At 40.6% G+C, this 26945-nt stretch overlaps 2 protein-coding genes across 3 annotated transcripts in view; one reads left to right on the top strand and one right to left on the bottom strand.

Moving 5' to 3' along the window:
- LPIN2 (lipin 2) overlaps positions 1–7608 on the bottom strand; it is an 82773-nt gene extending 75165 nt beyond the window's left edge. The window contains 1 exon segment of the mRNA XM_042911321.1: positions 7318–7608. Coding sequence (XP_042767255.1) covers positions 7318–7608 — 291 coding nt within the window.
- On the top strand, positions 7607–9071 carry LOC122204114 (translation initiation factor IF-2-like). Of its 2 annotated transcripts, none has more exons than XM_042911323.1 (3): positions 7607–7966; positions 8386–8465; positions 8816–9071. In XM_042911323.1, the coding sequence occupies exons 1-2, from the start codon at positions 7607–7609 to the stop codon at positions 8422–8424; spliced, it is 399 nt and encodes a 132-aa protein (XP_042767257.1). In that variant the 3' UTR covers positions 8425–8465; positions 8816–9071. The 2 variants fall into 2 exon arrangements, with proteins under 2 accessions (XP_042767257.1, XP_042767258.1); XM_042911324.1 differs by having other exon boundaries at positions 8791–9071.
- The last annotated feature ends 17874 nt before the right edge of the window (positions 9072–26945 follow it).

The following is a 26945-nucleotide window of genomic DNA, read 5'->3' as shown; positions in this document are numbered from 1 at the left end:
ACAGGGGGATACAGGATCCGAAAAGAAGTGAGCTCAGCACTGAATGAAGTCAGGAACCGCAAGATAACCTTAACAGGAGCCAAAGTCCGGACACTCAAGTGATTGAGCTAGCTACCCAGGTGTCCTCCTCTAACTCACTTAAAAAAAAAATTTTTTTTTTTTTTTACATTTATTTATTTTTGATAGAGACAGAGCACAAGTGGAGGAGGGGCAGACAGAGAAGGAGACACAGAATCTGAAGCAGGCTCCAGGCTCTGAGCTGTCAGCACAGAGCCCGACGTGGGGCTCAAACTCACAAACCTCGAGATCATGACCTGAGCAGAAGCCGGAGGCCCAACCAACTGAGCCACTCAGGCTCCCCTCCTCTGACTCACTTTTAATCACTCATGTAGTACTCCTTTCTCAATCCTTACCTGTTTTATAAAATTCTGCTTCAAACAAGTCTATAAGCTACTTGTGCTATTTGCCTTTTGCCCTTTGCCCCTGTGCCCCTCAACACTGGCATGTCTTGTCGGGTTAGAAATCCTAGCCTGCCACTCTTCCTCTAGACCTCTAGGTGGCTTCTGGCTCTGGTTTAATACACAGTCTCAGCTAGTCCTCAGAACCAGGCCATCAGTAGGTATTGTTATCTCCATATTACAGATAAGACAACTGATAAGCTATATGCCAAATGTGTAATCATGATTTAGGAATTCCTAACGGTCCATGAATATATTTGTTTCATAAGTTATTCTGTATTGAAGAATTGATAAATACCAACTTATCCATGTATTCAATTACAGTAGGTAAAACACCATTAAAATTCCATCACAAAGAATCCTGTCTGCAGATCTAGTTACCAAGCGAATCAAGTGATATAATGAAGAAAGTGCCAATTCCAAAAACAAATCTGTTCAAAAATGCAAACTCAGATACTCAACAATATTAGGGGTTTCACCTGGCCACCCACAATGTGATGAAACAAGGTTCCTACATGGATTAAGAGGCCAGAAGCTCTGTCCAATTCTGAAATGTTTAACTCAGGGCCCCTACTCACAATCAAGTTCCACATAACCCAGGGGTTATGGAGTGTAATTCTCATATCAGGAATAGTCAAAATTACCAAGGAAAATCCTTCAAGAAGACATCATGTTGGATACTGACATACCATGTCTCAAAAAGTCCAACTGAGCCCATTTCTTCTTCCCAACACTAAAAAGAATTGCCTTCCTCTCAAGCAGAGCCTGTGAGCAAAACTTAGCTACAATTTAGGGGTCAGGTTTTAAACACCTGATCCCAACTCAGCCCAGTGATGTGCTCATATTACAGAAGGCAGGCAGATGATCATCAGCTTCATATTGTTTAGCTCATTCCTGAGCAGGCACCAAGTAGGTGTGGTGGAGTCAAATCACCTCCACTGTTTTCTTGGCTGGTCTTTCTCTCCTTAGAACAGTTGGTTTTTGCATATATAAATGATTCAGAGAAACCCAAGGCTTCTATGCAGCAGGTGCTATCCCTCTACGAGCAGTTTATAGATGCAGACATTAAGAATAAGTTCTCCAAGGCACCTGGGTGCCTCAGTTGGTTAAGCATCCGACTCTTGATTTCGGCTCAAGTCATGATCTCACAGTTCATGAGTTCGAGCCCCACATAGGGCTCCGCACTGATGATGTGAAGCCCGCTTGGGATTCTCTCTCACTCCCTTCTCTCTCTCAAAAATAAATAAATAAACTTAAAAAAAAGGTCAGTTCTCCAGTTCTACCTAACAAAGTAAAAACAACACCCCCAAATTAGTTTTGGCATGTCAAGCCGATTCCTAAGAATTCTTACAGTCCCTTGGGTAGTGTGGTGGCATGGGAGCAGGGACAATGGAATGGGGGTGGGTGGGTAGGTCAATGCCAATACACAGGTGCATGCCTTTGACAAATCTCTTTCCGCTTCACTGTCTTCACCTAGAAAATGCAGCTACTATCTCTACCTTGCAGGGTTGTTGTGCCTCTTAGGAGATAATTTATGTAAAACACAATGCCTCAGCCAAAGAAAGTACTTAATCATGTAACTGTAATAATAATGATAACCTTTTACAGACATTAAACACCTCCTAGAAACAGTGTTCCTAAAAAATAGGCATCAGCACCATTTTACAGACTGAATCTCAGTGGATAGAGTATGCTAAAGACACCAAAATTCCAAATGTTTACTTTTCAAATACCACTACTTTAGGCAGGATATTTTGAATTGGTTGAACCAGTTAGAAAACCCTACAACAAAAGATCAATCCTTACTTATAAAGCATCTCTAATACACATTTAAAATTCTAAAATAGAGAGCTTTCTATTCACAAAATATTTAGATACTTCTCTAAATAAGTCCTGTTCCTTTGCAGTTCATATATAAACAGATGTTATGAATATAGTTATAATGTCAGATGAATAAGTATTACTGATCCAAAAAACACTGAGATTAAAATAATTTAAAAAATATAAAATGTGGGCAGATAATTTTGCAATATTTTACAAAGAAAAAAATAATTACACTTAGTATTGTAAAGGAAACAAAAAGTATATTCCCCATGGTTCTTCAGTAAGCCCAAACATTGCTTGACTTAAACTGGTTCGAAAAAAGGCACATCACTTTACAAAGACCACAAATTTACAGGCAACTGTTGGAGAAAGTAACATACCACAATTCAGAGAGTTCCAATTCAGAGTTCATAATTCACATCAACTATCTGATGGTTTTGCTGTCTGAGATTCCTTTATATTTAATAGATTATGCCCAATACCTTATAAGAGCTATTCACATTCTGGATACCTCTCTTTTAGAATCAGTAAATACCAAGTCTCTAGTACAGCTGGACACATCTATCTTGCCAGGAGCAACACATGTCACATCATAATGCACTGAATAGATTAGAACCATCATGGAATTGTACAATCCCATTGTTTATTCAGAGACATAAAAAAAGCTTTTAGGTAGATTTCAATTCCAGATTAACCGGTCAATTTTTCGTTTGTAATTAAGATTCTTCCTATAAAAATAAAACATCTTACTATAGATATAAAAACAGATTTTTTTTTTAAAAAAAGATGTTTACAACCAATTATCCCTTCCATTATACCAGAAATAGGTAAATGCAGAAATTTAGTTAGTCACTAAAGTTACTTGGTACCATATGCCTTTTTTTTTTTTTTTTTTGAGCAAAATCACTGATAATTACTTAGTTATGACCATCAAAACCAAATAATTTTTAAACCTAGATACTGGTACCCTTTGTCTTTGAAATACTATGTATTTAATCATGTTTCTTAAAACTTTTAGAATCCACATCCCTTTACACCCTGTAATGTTACTTAAAATTTCAACTAAATTCACGAGTGACCAAAAAAGTTAAAATATCAAAACAATGGTAGACAGCATGCCAAACCCTCAAAAAGTTTCCACCGAACTGCAAATACAAGGTCTGTACAGCCACTCCAGCTCACTCTATTTGAGCTTTCTTCTGCACATCAATCTATGAAGGTCTGTCCCTTCCTCTTTCCCCTTGTAGTTACTTTTAAAATCAACAGATCCTATCCTCAGGACCATCCTAAAAAGTTGCTCGTGTTTCAACGTCCTTTCCTCCTCTCCTCAAATTCTACTTTTTCTACTAGACTCTGAACAAAAAGGCTAACTTCTTACCACTTCCATTCAACAATCCATCTCTTCCCTACTCCTCCCCTTAGTTCGACATTTACAGAAAAAAGGCAAACTAGCGCTACCAGCAGGTCACATGAAGTGTCTAAAAATTTAAAGACAACAGTTATTTACTCTAATACTGGTTAACAGCTAGAGCAACACCTCCCACAGCCTAAGTTAATCAAGAAAAGCGAGTACTGAAGAAAATGATAAATGTTTGGGGCCAGTGGAGATGGGAGGGAGAAAACGGAAATAAGAGAACAGAGATGGGAAACTTCTATTTCCTAAAACAGGTGAGAATGGACCACTGTAGATTCTTGAACAGTTAAGATAAAAAAGATGCCAGGAGTTGAAAACAACTTAGAATTTATAAATCACCTTAAATTTTATTTATACTTTGCCTCATTGAAAAAAATGATTAGAGGCTGTTCAGACAAATATATGTATTATTCAACAGTAAAATTAAGAGAGTTGGTACAAAAGTAAATATGAAATGAAATAAAGTCAAGAAACTCAGTTACTCTTCACAAAATTAACTACAGAAGACTTTCCCTACTGTTCAAATATGCCAAAAAGTCAGATAAAGGCAATCCCCTAGCTATCCAAACATCACAAAGTGGACTTTTCTAGTGTTTCTCTTCCAAAGAAGTAGAAAAGCCTAATTTGGATGGTTCATGTTGAAAATCTGTAACACCACAGATAAATATAAACATCACATAATAAAGTTCTAAATTCAAAGATCACAAAGATAACTACAGGAATTCTAAATGGACTTTTAAAAGATCTCTATGAGCCCTCCATTTCTCCAACGCATTTATGTAGTCTCTCAAATTATATATTTGACCTAAATAAAAGTTAAAAGATCCTCTTTCTAACACACAAGTCACCTGACTTTCAGCTAGACCCTCTTTGTACATAGGTAAAATGAAGGTAGCACAAGGAGCCAATGCTGTAACTTTTGTTACACTTTACAAGTTCAAGGATTTCTGGCTCCTTCCTCATTTTTTTAGTAATAATTTTAACACCAATCTAAACTGACAAATACAGGATGACAGAAATTTGGCATTCAAGGGCTTTAGAAGAAAAAGATTCTAAACTGTAGTCAGTGAATCAAATTTTTAAAATGTGTATCTTATCATTATTCTAATCCTAAAAGTCACATTTTGGGCTTATCTTGCATTGCAGCACAGCTTATCTCCTAACATTCTTTTTTTCTTCCCTTCCTTCTTTATAGACTGAAAACTTACAGCAGAATCATCCAGTCTCAGCATTTTAGAGCAGAGGTGGACCATCTGGGCCAAGCTTCCTGAGGCTGGTCAGGAGAGCAAGGCGGCCAGAGGTGAGGCCAGCAGAGCTGGAATGGCACCCCCAACACATAGGTTGCCACGGACTCTCAGAGATACCTAGCTGCTTCATCTGGACCTCCCTGGGTGAGCACACATTTGTCTTAAAGACTAAAGGAGAGTACACATGTAAAGCATTTAGCATTAGTAATAGTGACACTGTGTTACTAAAAGAATCAAACCGACAGCAGACAGCAAGGGAAGTGGATACCAAAAAGTGCAGTTCATTGTTAGCAAAGTCACCGAGGAATCTTCTTTGAATGCCTTCTGATACAGCCATAAAGTTTACTACTCCAGCCTATAATAATTATCTTCCAAGTTTTAATAAGACAATTTATATAGCATTCTGCCAACTAGAGGTTCTGCCTACCAACTTGTGAGTTATTTCATTATGAAGAAGGCAAATGACAGTTCAGAAGACTCTGGGGCTCAGCCAGAAATACAACATCTCATAAATGAAGGGAATAAAACAGATAAAAAGGGGCTTTCAAAATAAAGGTCCCAACCACTGTCTAGCCATTGACTGGCTTAAGTTAATATGCACACACATACACACACAAACCGTGACAACTATTAGGGTCAGAGCAAAAAGGGTAGGATTTAAATTAAAGGCAGGTGGACTTAAATTAGACTTCAAGAAAAACCTCCTGACTTACATTACTAAGCACCTAAGAAAGGTAGCTGTATCTATCTCCCAACAAGACAAAGCTTCCAGCTAAGTGTTACCATGTTGCCTTATATGAGGAAATTACTTAAAAAAAAAAAAAAAAAAAAAAAAAAAAGGCATACCCAGAGGGAATAGCTGTTGACACAGAGAACCAAGCTATATTTAAACTAAATATTAATATTTAAACTAAACATTGCAAAATGTTCCCTGTAATACTCATGAGCTTAATTTAACCTTTTACCACCTCTAATGCATGGCACCATCAGGATCATTCAACCAAAGCTCACAATTCAGGAAAGTTGAGTGTACAGGAAGTGCCACCAGCTCTCAGGTCACTGGTAAGGACACAAAGACTGACTGCTGCTTTCTATCTTTGTTCAACAGCCCTCCATGGAGATTCTTCTAAAAGCTGGCTCAGCATTTGGTACCAGGCACCTACCAGAGTCTGGCCTTCAAGGACTTTCAGTCTAGTGCAGGCGACAGTCCAGTCAGTAAACCAAAAATTACAATACAGGGCGATGAGTATCTTTATTGCTACATTCTTGGAGCAATGAAGGACACAATGCCCAGCTGACTCTCTTAATTGTTTCTTCACAGTAGCTTTACTATAGTGTTGAATGGTTTTCAAATGCTCCCGTTTCCAGTTCCTCTTAAACATAAAGCTTCTCTGTTGGCTCTCAACTGTGCCATCACGTTTTAAGACAGAATCTATCGTTTCATTTCTAGCATTCTAGTATGGCCGTCTCTGTCAACATTTGGACATGGAGATACTTCAGTCTGATATATCACAATCAACTGCATATTTAACTGGAAGGAAGAAGCCACACTCCCTGGCCAGTGCTCTTTCACAGGTGGCCTTAGGACTGCTTTTTATACACTGGCTGGGTATGGCCTGAGGTTGACTGCCCTTCATGAAAAGTGAGGATGCTGCACTAGGGGACCACGTGAATCCTTCCCCTGCACCTTGTGGGCCCTGTCTCTCCCCATCTCAGCATTATCTGCCATACTTTACATGCTTAAGCCGCTAAGATCAATATGAGACCATCAACATATCAACCATATGGGCCACTAAATGTGTATTTAATTTTTTTAATGTATTTTTTAATACATTTTGATACAATTTTTTTTAAATTTGTATTTAAATGTATTTAAAATTTGACTTTGTATTGTCAAAGCATTATGAACCAGCCAGACCAAGTTTTAATAAACGGTAACACTTACAGAACATTTCTATTGGGCAGAGCTTCAACAGGGCCTGGCCTGACACCAAGATAAGTGACTCTTTTTCACTTTAAAACAAACAAACAAAGAAACAAACAGGTTTGGAAAAATAATCCCCCCATGTACCTTTAAAATTAGTATAGCGGTCTGTTAAGTAATACTTCAGAGCATTTCCAAATATTCAGAGTTCCAGCACTTTCTGCAAGGAAGGGTTATCTTTCTGCCTGTTCAGTATGCCTTCAAAATGTCATCCTAAATTTTCAACGAGAACAGTCTTAATTTGTTCGCAAGAGTGGAGAAAATGGTGATCCGCCGGGTTAAAAGTTGAGAGAGAAGCCCTTACTATATAAAACTGTATCTTAACACGTTCCATACAAATTGAGATTTACCGAGGGAAGGGGGGGTGTTGCGAAGGGAAAAATTACTCACACTTAGGACCGGGTCTACAACCTGGAGGTGGAGACACAGGGCAAACGAACCGCTGCAGAGAAATAACAGCAACTTCCCAGCCCTGGATTGAATGCGATCACGTGCCTCGGGCGCCCCCTCCCCCAGGGCCGGGGGCGGGATGGAGACGCGGCCTCCAGCCGCGCTTTCCTCGGCGTGCGCGGCTCGGCCAAGCGTCACTTCGGCCTCCGCTCCAGCCTTTTCGCCAGAAACCCGCGAGTTGGGGGGTTCTGAAGTGACTATCACCTCGGGCAGCGGCGGGGGCACCCGCATGTTTCAGTCTTCACGTCCCCCTCCTCACGTTCACCCCGCACCCGCCGGTCCCAGCCGACCCCGCAAACCCGTCCTGCCACGGCGCCGGCGGGGCCCGCGTCTACGTGACGGCGGCGGCGAGGCGGGGGCAGGGGTCCCGGCCTCCGTCAGAGCGGCACCGCACCGAGTTGGCGACCCCAGCCGCCCCGAGCGCAGAGACGCGACGCCCGCCGCGGAGCCCGAGCCGCGGCGGCGGGGGGTGGGCGGCGCAGCGGCGCGAGGACCCCGGCTCGGCGCCCGCTTACCTGCGTTGGCTCGGCTCCCAACCCGCAACGGCGCCCGCGGGCGGCCGACGGGAGGCGGTGGCTGGACGGCGACGGTGAGGACCGGCCTCGCAAGGCGGGCTCGTCGGAGGCTGAGGGGGCGGGGCCGTGCGAGGACGCGCGCGAGGCCCAGGCGCCCGCCGCCGCCGCTGCCTCGGGAGCCGCCTGGGCCGCAGCCGAGCCGGGCGGCCCTCATGAATGGGACGCGGCGGCAGCGGCGGCGGCGGCGGCGGCGGCGGTAGCCGAGGGGCGGGCGAGCGGGCGGGCGGCGCGCAGGCCCCTCCCCGGCCACGTGACGCCGCGCTCGGCCGCCGCCTCCCGGCCGCGCGACACCCTAGCGGCCTCCCTCCCTGGCCAGCGCCGCCGAACGCGCCGTGGCGGCTGCTTGTCTCCTGCGCTTCCCGGCCAGGGGGCACTGCCTCTTTCTTGCGCAGGGCAATGCTAGGGATACTTTTCTAAAAAAAGTTTCTGCTAGTCTCCATGGCAACCATGTGGCGCGTCACGTGGAACTTAGAGCCCAACTGCCAAAAAAGAAGTATTAAAGTGCAAAGAAAGGTATACAGTTGAATGCTTTTTAATCCACTTTTGATCAACAGTAGCTACTTCGCCAGTTTGGTTATTCTCCCCACCCTTCTCCTCCCCAATCCCATTACATATTTTAAAATACACTTTTTTTAAGAAAGGGATTGCCGAAACCATATTACCGCACACGGTTTTTATCTTTTTGCAGCCTATTATTGAAAGTTATGAATGGAAGTATATGTGTTACTTACAAACGTCAGTTAGTTTCTCAGTACGCATTCTGATAATGATAATTTATATAACTTTGAGGATCTTGGAAAATAGGCACTAATGTAAAGCTCCTGCGTGGTGAGCCCAGCGGCTGCACAATTTTTTTCCCACAGATGGAGTGTGGCTGGGTTGGGCTGGGACCCAGGAAACCGGCTTCCAGTCTCAGGAACCCCCTGTGGTTCTGCAGGAGGAACAAGGGCAACCACTTCCTCATCTAAGTTCCTTCGGCCTCTTTCTCATCAGCCAAGCTTTGCCCCATCCTTAACCAAGGCCCTATGAAGACTAGATAGTTTCACTGGCCTAAGCACACTAGGAATTTTCCTCTTTTCTGTGCCTTTCACCTGGCTTCCAAGTGAATAAAAATTTAGAAAGACAAGAACTGGAATTTCTGCTCCATTATTTCAAAGCATTTTACTCCACTATGAAAAAGTGGAATTGAAGAGAGGAAAAGAGCTGGATCCTCACTTTGTACATCAGTAAGATGGAAATATTAATGCCTTTCTCACAGGATTGGTTTGCCTACAGAGTGCCTAATTTAGCTTAATGTCTGGAACCTGGAACATGCGGTTACTGTTTGCTCTCTTTCCTTTCTTCCATTTTTCCTGCTTTAGACTTTTCCTGTTTCTCTCAGGCTATTTTCACTACCTCCTGCCTAGGAAGGGAAATATTCTACCAAGCTTCCTTCCTTTCATCATTCAGGAAGACCTAGATATCTCCTCCCTTCCTCCAAACAACCTTAGGTTTGATACCTCACTCTGAATGACTCGCATTTCTAATATTTCTTCATTCTCTGGTGCCTACCTAATTTACAACACCACTTAAGCAAAGTAGGGACTCACTAAATATTCGTTGCATGATATCCCTTCATTTCCTTCCCCTGATGCCTAAGAAGTCTGTTGGGAACCACCAAATCCCACCTACTCCACTGGAATGTCAGAGGAAGGAATATCTTCCTTCACCTGTCCTCTGACCCCACCACCTTCCAGCTCCATGGGGGATCCTCATTCTGCTAGTTGTCCCCCCTTGCTCAATTCTGGATTCATCCCTTAGCTTCAGAAGACTCAGGCTTCTCCCACCACTTAAGATAAAGGAAGAGGTGGGGGAAGAGGAGGCGAGGGAAGGAGGAAAAGAAGCAGAAGACTTTCTTGTTCCTTTGTTCCTTCTTAGGCAATCAATTTATATCACAGCTTCACTCCCCAGCCAAGCTGCCTGGAAAGAGGAGTCTCTGCTTTTTCACTTCTTCAGTCTTCCTTCTGCTTTGGTCCTCTTCCTCCCCTGAAACTGCTCCAGCTAAAGTCAGCAATGACCTTCTGGTTGCCAAATACAGTAGATCTCTTTCAGTCTTCTCTCTCACAATCCGTAGGGTAAGACACAGTTGACCACGATTTCCTTCTTGAAACTCCCTCCTCCTCCAATCAGCCAGAAACTCCTCTGAGAGCCTCAGGCCTGTGCTTGGTGACTTTAGACATCTCCTCCACCAGCGTGACCCACAGTGATATCCAATTCATGCCCATCGTGTTTGCTTCTTTAAACCTGCTCCTCCTGAATCTCCTATCTTGGCTAATACGCCATCACTCATCTAGTCGTCCTGGCCAGAAAAAAACTAGGAGGGAGTCTCATTTCCCTCTACCTCATTCCATGTACATCAAGTCTGTTCATTTCTACTCTAAGGCTCTCTGCAGAACTGCCATGTTGGCCACTTGCAAGATCTTCTGCAGTTGCACAGCCATGTGTTCTCACCCCTCAGGAATCAGGCCCTTGCCACGTCTCTTATCCATCATAGACATATTTGAGCTGGTCTTCTGCCCTCCAGTAGCCTCCACTCTGAATTGCAGATCTGACTGTAGCACATGCTATTGGCCATCCGTGCCTAGAGGAAAAAGTCCAAGTTCCCTACCATGGTATCCAGGGTATTCTTTTTCTCTCCAATTTTCTCTCCTGCACCTCCCATCTCGTATGCTTTTGCCATTCCTTTTGAAACAGGATAATTTTTGAAATATTAACTTCTATTTTTCTCCATGCATTTTTCTTCTTTCTCCTTCCCACCCCTCCCACCCCATTTTAACAATATAGCCAGGCATTGTGCTTGTCTCAATGAACTTCTGGAAAGCAGAAGTGGCCTGCAAGACGTTTCCTTTATGTCTCTAATTCCCAACACTCTAAACTCGCTGAGGGACTGATCTAAGTCAGGAGGGACAGGGCCAGTGAAAAGGGTTCTCTTTAAGGCAACTCAGAAGTGGAGAGGATTTTCCCTAGAATAAAAACCAAGTCTTCCCAGCTTAGAGTGGGAAGGGAGGTGGTTTTTATGCCCTCCCCTTGGCAGCTCCCATGGAAGGTGATTAAACCTTAGAAAAATAACTTTGTTATTCCCAGTTTATGCATCTCTTCTGTGAGGACTGTCAATCTCAATAAAGTGAAGTGAGTCAATCTCAAATAACCAGAACTTGAAGTTATCTAGGAATAGCAGAAGAATTACAATTTGGGAAACTTGTGCTACAGCTACAAGCAAGTCCATTGAGGAGTGAGTCCATTTTATGGGCAAGGAGTGCAAAGAAGAGGAAGTCCAGCCAGGGTCCAAGCAGTAAGTTCATTGGCTTGAGGATGGGGAAGGACTCTTGGCAGATGTTCACTGGTCAGAAAATAAGTCTCAGTCTTCTGTAAACCAGGCATTTACAGGAAATCAGCCTCTGAGTTCTTAAGTTCTGTTCTGAGGGTGCATGAGTGAGATTCTCCATTTCATATCCTCCAGTTCCATTTTAGGTTGAAATCCTTTCACAGGACAAAGACTACGTAGCATTTTCTGGGCCATCACTGTATGCTCAGTTCTTTTAAAAAGTCTAACTACAAGCCTATGAGTTATCTCTATCATTAACACCAATTTATTGACGCAAAGGAACTGAGGCACAGAGACTTTGAGTGACTTGCCTCAAGTCTCACAGAGAGTAAGCAGTGACCCTAGGTTTCATCCACAGGCATGCTTTCTCCCAAACCTGTATTTTTAACCACCTATTTTCACCACCGATTGTTGCCCCCACTATCCTACCCCAATGTCTCTTTTTCTCATGTTACTAGTTCACCTTGGATACAGATCACAATTATAGATCTTATTCCTCACATAGTAGGTGCCCAATAAATCTTTGATGAAAAATAAAACTAAGCATTTCCATTTTTAGTAATATGGTCAGCTAAATGTCTGGACTTTTTCAATTAAAATAACAGCAACAAAAATAGAGGGTAAAATATTTTAAAATATATTCTTGAAGGCATCTATAAACTGGCAAGAAGTTAAAAACTAGCACGAGGACAGAGTAAAGGCCAGAAACCAGTGGGGTAAGCAGAGTTCAAAGTCAACTTTTGCCTGGAAGGTATTTGCTGAAGCTAGTGAATTTGACTATTAGTGTTTGCAGCCTTGGGGGCCTCAGGGGCAGAAGTGAAACCCCGAGTGTCTGCTTTGAACATGCAGTTTAAGTGAAGGTCCCAGTAAAGGTGGGATCCCAAATGCAAAATCATAGAATTAGAAAAAAAAAAAAAATCAATTAATTTTGAGCCCACCCAAAAACCTCACTAAAGTTGATCATTGATTGAGCCATAAGGCAAGTTTCAACGTATTTTGAAATTTTTATATCACAAAAACCATATTTTCTTACTGCAATGCAATTAAATCAAGAATCAATTTTTTGTGGGAGCGCCTGGGTGGCTCAGTCTGTTAAGCATCCGACTCTTGATTTTAGGTCAGGTCATGATCTCAGGGTCATGAGATCAAGTCCCACATGGGGCTCCATGCTCGTCATGGAGACTGCTTGGGTTCTCTCTTTCCCTCTCCCTTTGCCCCTCCCCCCACTCCACGCACATGCATTCTCTCTCTCTCAAAAAAAAAAGATTAAAAAAAAGCATCTATTTTTTTTTAATGATAACTAGAAATACCCATTTATTTGGAAACTCATGGATCAAAAAGCAAATCATTATGGAAATCTGATAATATATAAATGCTATGTATTAAATATTTGATACTATATGTAAAAAGTTGGGAGATAAAACTAAAGAAGTAGTTAAATTTATAGACCTAAAAGCTTATGTTAGAAGAGAAAATAGTTTGAAATATGAAGAGTAAAAGAGTTAGAAAAACAATAGTAAAATAAAGTGAAATAGAATAGAAGAAATAAAATGATGAAAAATAAGAAAATAATAAAATTAAACACAGACATACAATGGAAAGGACTAACTAAGCTAAAAACTGGATTTGTGAACAATGTGAGAAATAAAGAAAAAGTTATAATCACACATGATACAGAAATTAAAGATTTAAAAAACCCTGTGAATCTTTTTAGGTGAATTAAATATGAAAATTTAGGTGAAGTGGAAAATTCCAAGAAATATAAGTTAATAAAACTGAAAGAGAAAACAAGATTAGACTAATAACCATTTAGGAACTTGAATCTACTGTTAAATATTTTCTGCAGGGAAAAATCTAGGCTGAAACAATTTTACCTGTGACTTCTACCAAACATTCCAGGAATAAATAATCCTAATCTCACACTATCTATTCTAGGATGTAGAAAAAGAGAGATTAGGGACACCTGCCTGGTTCAGTCAGTAGAGCATGCAACTCTTGATCTTGGGGTTGTGAGTTCAAGCCCCATATTGGGTGTAGAGATTACTTAAACATGAAATATTAAAAAAAAAGAAAAAAGAAAAAAGAAAAAGAAAGATTATTCCTTAACTCATTTTATGAGGCTAGCATAACCTTATGCCAAAATCTGACTTGGAGAATGTGAGAAACAGATATTTCAGGCCAATCTCACTCATAAATACAGACATAAAACTCCTAAACAAAATTTCAGCAATTTATGGTCAGCAATATAATACATTATAACCAAATTGATTCACCCAGGAATTTAAGGTTAGTTTCAGATGAGAAAATCAATTAATGTAATTCACCATATTAAAGGTTAAAGGAGAAAAATCATACGATGATCTCAGTAAATGCAGGAAAAGCCTTTGATAAAATTCAATATCCACCCAGAAGAATTTCATAATAAACTAGGAATATTTTCTTTGATAAAAGGTATTTACACAATTTACAATAAATATCATAAATAACAATTCCTTTTTAAATTGGGGAACAAGAAAATAAAATGGGGAACAAGAAAAGTATGCTGGCACTTCCACTTCTACTCAGTATTATACTAGGAGAACTAAAGAAAGGAGTAAGGCAAGAAAAAGAAATAAAATATATATAGACTGGACAGGAAGAAATCACAATGACATGACAGTGTGTGTAAGGAATTCAAAAAAATATGTACATAGTCTATTGAGATGAACATGAGAGTTGAGAAATATTGTGGGTACAAAAGCCAATATACAAAAGTCATTTAGCATCTATATATTCCAGCAATACACAGAAATGATTTTTTAAGAAGATGACAATGTTTACTATAATTACTGCATACTCCTTAACCTGCTATATTTCTATGTGACTGCCCACTCTTTATCAAACCTAGCACAAAAATACTAGTTTCCTAGGATTCTAACAAGTTTCTAACTTGTTTCTTCAGGTCTTCATTTCCTTATGAACACTCCCACATCATGTAAAACTGAAATAAATGTGTATGCTTTTCTCCTGTTAATCTGTCTTTGTCAGGTTAATTTTCCCACCCAGCCTGGGACCCTAAGAGGGTCAAGGAAAACTTTTTCTTCCTGTACAGTATCAAAAACCAAAGTACTTAAGAATAACTCTAGGGGTGCCTGGGTGGCTCAGTTGGTTAAGCATCCGACTTCGGCTCAGGTCACGATCTCACGGTTTGTCAGTTCGAGCCCCGTGTCAGGCTCTGTGCTGACCCTGGAGCCTGCTTTGGATTCTGTGTCTCCCTCTCCCTCTGCTCCTCCCCTGCTCACGCTCTGTCTCTCTCTCTCTCAAAAATAAATAAACATTAAAAAAATTTTTTTAATGAAATGTTTCTAATGAAATATGTGCAAGATTTTTATAAAGACAATTCTAAAACTTCACTGAAAAGCTATGAAGAATACCTAATTAAAGAAATACGATATTTACGGATAGAAAAACCCAATCTCATAAAAATACTAATTTTCCACAAATTGACCTAGAGATTCAATGCATTTCCATTCAAAACCCCAACAGAGATCTCTTCTTCTTTTTTTTTTAAAAGAAATTTGTTTAATGTTTATTTATTTTTGAGAGAGAGAGAGAGACAGAGTGTGAGCAGGGGAGGGGCAGAGAGAGAGGGAGACACAGAATCAGAAGCAGGTTCCAGGCTCTGAGCTGTCAGCAGACAGACCAACGCAGGGCTCGAACCCACGAGTTGTGAGATCATGACCTGAGCTGAAGTGAGACGCTTACCCGACTGAGCACCCAGGTGCCCCCAGAGGTCTCTTTTTTAAGAAACTCTTGAAGAACACAGAGGAAGGAATTACACTGTTATATAGGAAACCTATAGTAATCAGTAAAGGCGGTATTGGGACAGGGATAGACAAATAGACCAAACAAAATAGCCCAGAAAGAGACCCAGGATATATAGTCACTTGATACATGGTAGAGGTAGCAAGTCAGATCACTGGGGGAAAGGTGGACTTTGTGATAAATGGTGAGGAGGCAGCTGATTATCCACATGGAAAAGAATTTGGACTCTATTCTATGGCATTTCCCAAAATTAGCCTTAGTTGGATTAAGTTTTCCATAAAAGAAAAACAAATTTGCTTTGCTGTCATCATTTCAAGGATATACTTTCTTGTTCTTTTTGTCATTTCTGAAATTGTGATTTTTTTTTCTTTTTAAAAGTTGTTTTTAACATTTATTTATTTTTGAGAGAGAAAGACAGAGCACGAGCAGGGAAGAGGCAGAGAGAGAGGGAGACACAGAATCCGAAGCTGAGCTGTCAGCACAGGGTCTGACACTAGGCTCGAACCCATGAACTGCGAGATCATGACCTGAGCCGAAGTCGGACGCAAAACTGACTGAGCCACTTGGGCATCCCCGAAGTTGTGATGTTTCTTATAATCAAAGGCAACTAATATTCAATGTGATATGTGATATATAACTTTTAGGAGGCAATAGAGGAGATTATGTTAACAAATTCTGGGTAGGAAAGTATTAAGGTACAAAAAGCACTAACGATAAAGAAAAAGATTTGACTACTTTTAAGTTAGCACTTTTTATTTTTTTTTTAATTCTTTTTTTTTTAACGTTTATTCATTTTTGAGACAGAGAGAGACAGAGCATGAATGGGGGAAGGTCATAGAGAGAGGGAAACACAGAATCTGAAACAGGCTCCAGGCTCCGAGCTGTCAGCACAGAGCCTGACGCGGGGCTCGAACTCACGGACTGTGAGATCACGACCTGAGCCGAAGTCGGATGCTTAACCGACTGAGCCACCCAGGCGCCCCTAAGTTAGCACTTTTTTAAAAAAAGTTTACTTATTTATTTTGAGGGGGGAGGGACAGAAAGAAGGAGAAAGAGAATCCCAAGCAGGCTCCATGCTGTCAGTGCAGAGCCCAACATGGGGCTCAATCTCATGAACCATGAGATCATGACCTGAGCTGAAATCGAGTCAGATGCTTAACTGACTGAGCCACCCAGGTGCCCCTAAAACTTCTTTAAAAGAGAAAAACTTTCTTTAAAAGAGAAAATAGAGTAAAACAAAATGAAACAAAACTAAGCATCCATTCTAGAATATATTCACTACATATATAATCCACTGAATAGTAGAATCTAGAGTATATAAAGAACTCATATGAATCAACAAATAAGTCTAGCAATTGGTAGGAAAATGAGCCAAAGAAACAATGAGGAATTTCACACAAGGAAACCCATGCACAAATTGTCCATAAACATATGAAAAGGTGTTTAGTTCCATTAGTAATCAGGAAAATGTAAATTAAGTCTGAAGTGAGATACCACCACACACTCATCAGAATGGCAAAAATTGTTAAAGTTGTTCAATGCTGTGTCAACAAGGATATGGAGTGACCAAAAAGAGTTCAGACAGACTGCTGGTTGGAATTCAAATGCATAACACCTTTAGAAAAAGGTTGGTATTACCTAGACAGTTGAAACATACATACACAAATATCCAGGAATTCCAATGTTACATACATATACTCTCTAAAAGTCCTTGCATAATGTATTCAAAGATGCATACAGGAATCTTTATGGCAGCATTGCTCTAATTGCAAAAAGCAAGAATCCAGGGTTTGCCAAAGGTGGAATAGATAATTGGGGTACAATGAGACAAGGAAATACTACTATACAATTACATCGGCATGGATGAATCTAAAAAGTAAAATGTTAAGCAAAGAAGCAACAAAATGAAAGTATTATTCTACTTGCTCTGTTTCATAAATGGGCAACTCTAAACAATATATCATTTAAGAATAAAAGCATGGGCAATAAAAACTATAAAGAAAAACAAGAAAGCGAGTAACAGAAATTTCAGGGTAGGATCAGCTTTGAAAGAAAGGGAAACCTACGCAGTCTGAGAGCAGCATGCAGAGTGTCATGGGTAGGGTGTCTCATGTGATGAGTATATATGTGCTTTTGTGTATCTTTATTTTACAATGAAAATTAAAATAAATGAAGTACAAACAAAAATGAATCAATAAATGGCTACCTGTCTGTATTTTTAGAAAATGTTATTGTGCGCCTACAAGTTTTGCAAGTTTACCTTTGTGGCTTAGGAGACAAACTTGTATGCCTTGCAACTTCCCTAACAAGCTGCAAGGAATGGGTTCTTTCCAACAGTGTGGTGCACAGCTTGTTTTGTAATAAATCCTTCTAAGTGATGAGCAAGAAAAGACGGACCAGAAGTGCAAACAGAAACAGTAGAAGCACAAAAGTTCTTCTAAGAAGGCATTCACAACACATCCATCTCCAAATCATTCCAGTTAGGTTTGTTTGCATTCTTTTAAACAGCAGTTATAATTCTCAATCCTGAGAACAAAGTCACCGAAAGATGGAATTTCTTATTTTCATTGGTTATGTGCTGCCAAGGTCAAAAAACCAGGGACCCAGGAGACCAATGTGTCTGATCTACCGCCGGAGCAGAAAACCTCTTAGGGATGTTATTGTCCTGTCTCTGCTTGAGTCCTTCCAGTGGTGGGCAGTTCATCATGTTGGGGGCAATTCATTCCATGATCAGGCGATTAGGATTGTTGCCTTACTCAGTAGGCGGAGCTATGTATGGGAGGCCTTCTTGGGATCACTCAGCGTCACCTAGGAGAGAGACTTTGTCCAAAAATCATTATCTTGTTGGAGTACCCACCACCTTCCCTAGTTGGGCAGTGCAGAGAAAACGTTAAGAAGGATTTGATTATCAGCGCCTTGAGACTTTTCTTCTCCTTTGTAGTGCCAAGTTTCATCAGTATGTATTATACATTATAACCAAAGAAATAATGTTAACGATAATAATAATTTTAGAAGCTATGGAGGGAGGGGAGATTTTATCTGGCTTGAGAAGCCCCCCAAGCGTACTGGAAAGCCCTCAGCAATTCACTGTTACACTTTACAGCAACAATTCTGAGACCAGCCTCGACAACTTTCCCTTTGTGAATATTAACTTTCTTATGCTTCCAGATTGCTTGTTTCAGCAGCTACTGTCTTTATTTCTTTCCAGAATAGCCACTAAGTTGAATGGAATGTCTGGACAACCACACACTCTTCTTAAAGAATGTGTTTGCAGAGTACGTCTTGTCTCCTTATCCTCTTCCAAAAGACTTCAAAAACTATCCTTTGTTCCTCCTTGGCTTGGAGGTGTTAGTCCTACATAATGATCCTGACCATGCGTGCACTCTTTCCCTTCTTTCACTCCTCCCCATTTTCTCCCTTAGGAAAGTTTTTCACTAAATTGATTTTCTTGGCAACACAAAAAGGTTTTCCCTTTCCCCCTCACTCCTTCATATTTCTCTAAATGGCTTACTAATATTAGATTTCTTCCAGTGCCAGGGGGGAAAGGGTTTGGTTTTGCAGATTCTTTCCATGTTAGAACTCGAGTTTCAGTGTTTTTACTAAGGGAGTCTTTTGTTATTAAATAATAATCTCTGGAATTTGTGCAATGAATGATCAGCAAGTTTAGAGTACTATGTAGTTATTAATTAATTAGCTGATCTATGGAGCATTCCGTGAGTGGGTTAGTTGTGATGTACCTTCCACACACTTATATGAGGAAGCAGACTACTTCAGAAGTCAGGGATGGGCCCAGTTTGTAAGTATTAACTTCGGGGTGCAGAAAAATATAGCACTTGTCTCAAAGGATACAGAATGAAAGAAAAGGTACAGTTGGAATGGGGATTCTCAAAAGTTTCAATGTTGAAATATCTGCTTTTCCCAACTGTCCTTCATCCTCAGCCAACACATCCCACCCCCATTCCATCCTCCCCTTCGACACATAACACATGCTACTGGGACTTTCTGTTTTAGCCAGAGAGGAAAAGATAAAGGAAAGGTACAAACAGAGGAGTGGCAAGGAGGAAAGTGATAAGAAAGAAGCCCAAGCCTCTGCACATAATCAGAAATCAGCTTAAATAACTGTTATTAACCGAATTAACTTGTAATAACTGAACAAGAGCAGTTTGGGGTTGGGGAGGAGGGTTTGCTATGGGAAAAAAAATCTTCCCCAGAGCTGATGTTATCACCATCAAATGACCACCTTCCCTTCCAGGTTTCTCTCCTCAAACTTTCTGGGATTGCTTTTTATGATCCTTTGCCAGGAAACACAGCTCTGTGTGTCTACAGTCTGGAAGCAGATGCAGACTGGGAAGGAGGGCCTTTGAAAAGATCCTACAAGATACTAAAGGCAATTCGAACTGGGAATGTGGAATTTGCAATGAAAACAAACACTTGATCTGCAGTCCTGTTCTCAGATTTGAGTCTAAATTTAGACCATGCTATAGAAGAGTCTTGTCAAGTTTTTCCTGCTGAGCAGACATCTCTTTACCTCTTCTATTTTAGCCTCAGAGAGGAAGTTTTACATTGTTATTGTTTTAGAGGCAGAAAGTTCCTGAGAAGCCAGCCCTTTGGCTTCAGAGAGTCTTATCAACTCACTTCTGAGTTGTACTCAGTGAAACCATAATAACGTTTGCTTAAACGTCTTTTCGTATCACTGTTAGATAGTGAGGCCTAAAGGATATTTGGGTGTAACCAATATAGTTGTTAGGGGCTAACTAGTCTCCAATTTAAAGTTTCAATAGATATCACTGCTCTAGGTCTTTAAATTGCCGGCTGGTTTTAAGAGAAAACCCAGCAAATTGGAAATATTCACAGCAGCAACATCACCCCTGTGGTCCTTCCTCAGCTAGACAAATGAAACCCTGAAGGCTTTGGTGACATATACCACTCCCTCTTATCCCCACCATTTCTTTCATCCATCCTCTGGTCCCAAGTGTTAACTAGATACACCCCCTGTCCTCCCCTCCCACGTTAAAAAAATCCCTTTCATGTTTAAGATCTCAGGAGCATGGCAGCATTATTACATGAAGTGAAGTGCATCTGTATATCCTCCCAACTTTGTTCAAATTGTTTCCTCTTTCTGGAATGTTCTCCCACACCCACAATTCTACTTATTCTGCCAGGTTCTGAGCAAGTGGTGCATCTGCAAGAGTCTTCCCTAAGCACATCAACTAGATGTCATTTTTTCCTTTCATATTATTGAATGGCAAAGCAATTTGTGTCTCACATAATGCCCCCTATCATGATTATTTATATATAAATCCAATCTCCCTTTCCAGATTATTTGACACTCGATTGCCTGATACATGGCTAGTTTATTATTGTTGCTTCAATAACATCTAACACCGCCTAACACATTGCAGAAAAAAGCTTAATAAATATTTGATGCACAAATGGATGAGTGTGGCCTTAAGTAAGAGCAAAGATGTATCTACCCAGTAGATGGATCATGCCATACAGTTGGTGTCCTAAGGGAAAAAAGTTGCAGGGCAGTGAGCAATTTCCTCAGCCCCAACCCAGGCTAGAACACAGAGTACTTGCCTCCACCAATCTCCAGCTTGGCTTCCCTTCTCTTCCCTTTACTCTACATACCAGCCAAACTCATCTCCTCATCATTGCTGGAAAACATTAGGCTCATTCCTGGCCTGCAGCTTTTATTACGGCATTCTTCTTATCTGAAATTCCTTACTCCTCTGCTTCTAACTGTCTGAGTCTTGCCCTCCCTTCCAGGCTGAATTTAAAGTCCTCCACTGTTTTTACAAAAAGATTCGAGATAGATTTTAAAAAGAATCAAGCTTCATGTTAAAAAATCCCTTTCATGTTCAAGATGTCAGGAGCATGGCAGCATTATTACGTGAAGTGAAGGGCATCTGTAGCTCTCCCACACATGCAGTATTTAATTTTCAAAGATTACTAAAGACATTTACGTCTTCCAAATTTAGTGCACTTCTAATTAAATGTTTTCCTGTCTCATTTCATTAGGAAAAGCCATAAAATGGCAGGCAGATCAATAAGCAGCAGTGATATTTGTTTTAAACTTAGCATCATAAATCACCTTGGCTTTAGAGAGCCACACACATATTGGGGATTTGGTCTATTGGCTTTAGTGATTTATTCTTTGCAAAAATCTCAGAGGTTAATGAAAGTGGGAAAGCATAAAGCAGAGAGGTGTGTAGATGTGAATGTTTCTGTTCTAGAGGTGGTGTTTGTGTGTTAAAAGATAAAGTTGGCTTATGTGGCCATGGATCACATATTTTAGGAGAGCTGGGTTGAAATATTTGGAGGGGACTGAAATAGTAATTACAGCAGTCATGGCAAATTTTTAATTCACATTTCTCAAGGGTGGGGGGAGGTAAGAAAGGCATCTATTTAAAGAAAAAAAATGGGGGGTGCCTGGGTGGCTCAGTCGGTTAAGCGTCTGACTTAGACTCAGGTCACGATCTCGCGGTCCGTGAGTTCGAGCCCCGCGTCGGGCTCTGTGCTGACAGCTCAGAGCCTGGAGCCTGTTTCAGATTCTGTGTCTCCCTCTCTCTCTGCCCCTCCCCTGTTCATGCTCTGTCTCTCTCTCTCTCGAAAATAAATAAATGTTAAAAAAAATTTTTTTTAAAAAAAGAAAAAAAAAAAAGAAAAAAAATGGGAGCTGAATTTATATAAGCCCCTTAAAGGAGAGCAAAGAATATGGAATAAAAAAGTAGGAAATATATAATTTAATTAAAGTTTAAAAAGGTGGTAACTATTAAATAAATTCCTAATTAAGTAAAAGGGAAGATTGAGGAAGGAAAATTTCCTAAATGTTCAGAAACTGGAAATATGGAATTTGGACACATGATAAAACATTTATTTTACTTTCATAATTGTGTGAAGAATAGGGGCACCTGGGTGGCTCAGTTGGTTAAGCGTCCGACTCTTGAATTTAGCTCAAGTCATGATCTTGCGTTTTGTGAGTTCAAGCCCCACATTGGGCTCTGCACTGATAGCATGGAGCCTGCTTGTGATTCTCTGTCTCCTGTCTCCCTCTCTCTCTCTATACCCCTCCCCTGCTTGTGCTCTCTCTCTTTCTCAAAAATAAATAAATAAACTTAAAAAAAAGAATAAATTAATGTTTATAACAACATATAGCATAGAAAATTCTAGGAGTTCAACTAAACCAATCTAAAAACACAATGGGATATATATTTGTGAACTAAACATATTTTTTAGTATATGACAGACACATGATTTTATATGGATATCCCCAGTTAATTTCCATTCACTGATTAATCCTTACATCACTCCATTTAGATCAATGGGTTCATTTACATATCACATATACTGATGCAGAAACTATTAACCAGTCAGTAACTAACTGAGCCAGTTGTGTGACTTGACCAAAGATACTCAGTTAATCACGGTGGAGTTACTTGTGAACAGAGAATAACCTCTGATTCACTGTGTAGCTTTTCCTGGTTGTGAAACTTTTCTTCTTCCTGTTTATATTTTCAGTTTAACCAACATACACTGTATACCTGGAAGGATTCTACACATGGCACAAGGCGGAGAGAAATAAGGCACGGTCTATTTCTGGCTTTCCCCATCAAGATTCATACAGTGGGGTTTTCTGTGAACAAAGGAAAGGGGTTTGGACTGTGGGCAGCCACCAAATGACAAATACCTACTGCAAGGTCAAACCTTTAAGTAGAAGTTATAAAGTGAAGACAAACATTTTGCTTCTTAAAACTTGCTTTTTCTTAGAAGCTGATGTTAAATATACGTTAGTTCTAGCTACCAACTAAGCCAAATAGGGTCTCTATCTCAACCATGTTGTTTAGTGTTTGGTGTTTGGACATTTTGCAACCTGAAAAGAAACTGAATTTTTTACACTGTAATAAAGATCACTTAAATACTATCAAATCACATTTTTTTTGCCTAAAACATTTCTTCTAAGTATTCAAGTGGGTATAACATCTAACTTTTGTGACTCCTCTGAGTAAGACTATATAACCTATTGCATAATAATAAAAGCCTAGTCCTAATAAGTGCTTTACATATATATATCAACTCCATCCCCACAGCAACTCTAAGAGGTAGACATTATTTATTATCTCCATGTTATGGATAAAAAAAAAAACAAAAACAAAAAACTGATGCCCAAATGTCAAGTCACACAACTAACAAGTGGCAATTGCCATCAGAGACTGGCAGGCTCCAAAGCTACCACACTATGTAAGCCTGGTTAGCACATGTGAGAAATGGACCATCATACATGTTCAATTTTATACAAGCCTTTGTGAAATTTAGTTTTTCCCATAAATTGTGTTTTCCCCAATCCACTTAAATTTTATAAACCAGGGGAACAATGTCATCTCAATCATTGGGAACACAGAAACAGGATATTTTAATGTCTGCACAAATCAATGTAAGTGAAGAAGTAATGAAAAAGCACAAGAAAGAGAAAAGTCTTTTTTTTGTAAGTTTACTTATTTTGAGAGAGAGCAAGTGCCAGGGAGAGGCAGAGAGAGCCCCGACATGTGGGATCATGACCTCAGCTGAAATCAAGAGTCAGACACTTAACCAACTGAGCTACCCAGCTGCCTCAGAGGGAAAAAAAAATATTTTTAAAACTTCAGGCTGAAGAGGAAAATTACTACTTCAGGCAGTGTCCTTCACCTTTTAACCTTAAAGGTGATTGAATTTCTTTCTTTTTTTTTAAATTTTTTAAAATGTTTATTTATTTTTGACAGAGAGAGGGACAGAGCATGAGCAGGAGAGGAGCAGAGAGAGAAGGAGACACAGAATCCAAAGCAGGCTCCAGGCTCTGAGCTGTCAGCACACAGCCCAACGCAGGGTTCGAACTCATGGACCGCGAGATCGTGACCTGAGCCCAAGTCAGATGCTCAACTGACTGAGCCACCCAGGCGCCCTGTGATTGAATTTATTTCTTGGCAGAGGGCCATTTTGTCTGTTTTTAGCATCTCACAGTACCACAAAGTAACAAACTGACATGACAAAAATGAAAGAGCCCACAAGTCTAAATTTAAAATAAGACAAGAAAGCATAGGGCTTTTCAAAGGTAAACATTACACAGACCACCACTGAGCAGCTATCTTTGCATTACATAAATCAGAAACTCTAGAGAGTCTCATTAGGTCAAATTATGCTCATCATACCACAGAGAAGCTATTCAGAAGCATCTCCTGTTATTTCCTTCTTGCTCCTAACTTCACCTGGCATTCATTGCCCAAAGTTTCCTTCCATGAAGCACATTTCTGCATGTTTCCGTGTCTTCTCCTCTTGTTACTTGTCCTTCCAGGTCTTGTTTTTGCCCCACTGTTGATCTTGAGCCTAATTTCTTTTCAGATCTTTCCAACTCAGTTCTTGCTTCACTGCATTTCAGTAATTCAGGTGTAGCATTTGTTTTTCCTGGAGGTTCTAGTCTGAGTCATATGGAAAGATGCTCTCTCTTGACATCTGGTGAATGGAAGCAATTGCTCCGGCAGGAGATCATTTGGGTGGGATTCTCTCCACTTTTACCAGCAATCATTTGGCTCTACAGAGGCAGCATGACTGGAATCCTGAAAGACCTTGCTCCCCTGAAACATAGCCCCTACCATGGGCCCCAGATTTAGCACTGGGGGCCTTTGTTAAAGTAAAATATGTTTTTCCAAAGGGATTAGAATTTCCAGTCGGGGTCCCATCACTCAGCTTAGAGGACAGTGAGGGAACGGACTCAGCACAGGGATGTCATGAGGGGGCTGGTTCTTGGGGTAGGTAGACTGTGGTGGGAGACGGGCCTGATGTGAGCATCACAGCCCAAAGGCCTAGAGGTTTGATCAGCCGGGAGCCAGCATCAGGTGAGCGGGCTCCAGGTGTAACTGGCAAAAGGAAGGTGTGGGATACCACATGGATGAAGATAATTCCCCTGAGTGGCAGACTGCTCCAGGCTAACCCCGATTAGTTACACTGCACCAGGAGTGCTTACTATTGGAGAAATAGATCTTAACATTCTCCCCTTGCCTCCCTATCAAAACCCAGAAAAGCAAGAATACTCGCTTCGCAGAAAGAAGTTTTCTTGTGCAAAGTGAATGGAGAAATTTGTGAAGCATCTTATTGCTTTAGTTACTCCAATACTTGGAGTGAAAATATGCTCCTATATATTTATTTGCCTAAAACTTAACGCCAGTTGTCACAACAAACCAAAATGAAGAAGAAAGTAGGACTTGCAAGCATGTTTTATAGACAGCTGCCATCTGTCTTGATGAAACCATGAAAAGCTCCTCAAGAACAAGACTTTTGCCCTGATTCTTATCTCTTATTTATTTAATCCCCTCCCATTTTTTCTGTCCTCCCCAAGGCAAAGTGTTTACTCTCCAATAATACAGAAATTGTACTAGGCTTTTGGGGGAGGGCCATGGGAAGCTGGCATTGTAATAGAGGAAATTCTTAGGTACTTGGGGCAACTGACATTTCCACCCTCTTTCCTCGTCAAGGACATTGTTCTTTTCATACCCCATAGCAAGTCATGAATTCATCTAACAAAGATGGCTTCTCCCTGGGCTTTTGAAGATTGGTACCTCAGCGCAGTTGGGAAGAGAAAGTAATGGGGGTGAGGTGTTGAGAGATCTGGGCTCCACTCTTCCTGCCCTTACTTGTTGCATGAACTTGAGCAAAGTGCTTCACCTCCCTGAGTGTTAGTTTGCCCATCTATAAAATGGGGACAAATAACTTGAACTGCCTCACCAGGTTGTATGTATGACTTTATGTATGCCCATAGTGCTGTCTCAACTAGGAAGCACTTAAAAACATATTTCATACAAAAATAAAATAGTTCCAGTAAAAATTTTAGGCAATGTAAGTAAGAAAATTTCACAAAAATGAGTTCCTGATTTTACACATTCCAAATGATTTCTGTACTGTGAACGGGTACAGAAGCACTTTCGTAATATGTTATTTGCCCTTTAAAAAGTTATGCTCAGGAAAACAAGGCAGGAACTAAGGGAGGGATAGGGAAGGGAAGCCCCTTACACACCTACTATATGCCAGGTGCGTTCCTGGGTACTTTAAAATTTTTGTTAAGTTTATTTATTTTGAGAGAGAGAGAGAAAAAAGTACACTCGTGTGTGCATTCAGTGTGGGGGAGGGGCAGAGAGAGAAAGAGAATCCAAGTAGGCTCCACACTGTCAGCCCAAAGCTCAATGTGGGGCTTGAACTCACATGTCATGAGATCATGACCTGAGCTGAGATCAAGAGTTAGTCACTTAACCGACTGAGCCACCCAGGTGCCCTTCCTAGGCACTTTTTAAAGAAATGAACTCACAAAATCTCCATATGGGAGATAGTGCAACGTCCTTGTCCCTTTCTAGTGGCATAGGTAGGGAATCTAACTTTTTCCAGTGCTTTCCTGTGGCACAGGGGGAAATCTAACTTTTACACAGTCAGAAAGTGGTAGATTTGAGGTCAGTCTGTCTAGTTCCATGATTTTTCTACTGGACTAGAAGAATCCAACTCAACTCTATTGCTCAATAATGCTGATCTACAAGGGAATAGCGAGAACAGTCATTTATACACACAATGGGAAAAATTTTTACACATAAAAGATTTAATTTTGTCTCAAATGGCCTTTAATTAGTCAAACTTTTCGCACAAGACACAGAACTTCTGATCGTGAGTAGCAAGACTCATTTGAATAGCTTCCTCTTAATGATGTGAATAAGGCCCCACCCCCATTGCGATGTGTAGTAAGATAAGGTAGAATCTGATGTTAGAAATCCAATAGGTTGCTTTCTGTTCTAGTCAGGAGTGGTGGGTCC

Source organism: Panthera leo, chromosome D3 (genome assembly GCF_018350215.1).
Source record: "Panthera leo isolate Ple1 chromosome D3, P.leo_Ple1_pat1.1, whole genome shotgun sequence".
Classification (NCBI taxonomy): Eukaryota; Metazoa; Chordata; class Mammalia; order Carnivora; family Felidae; genus Panthera; species Panthera leo.
This window is presented reverse-complemented; position numbering and strand designations above follow the sequence as displayed.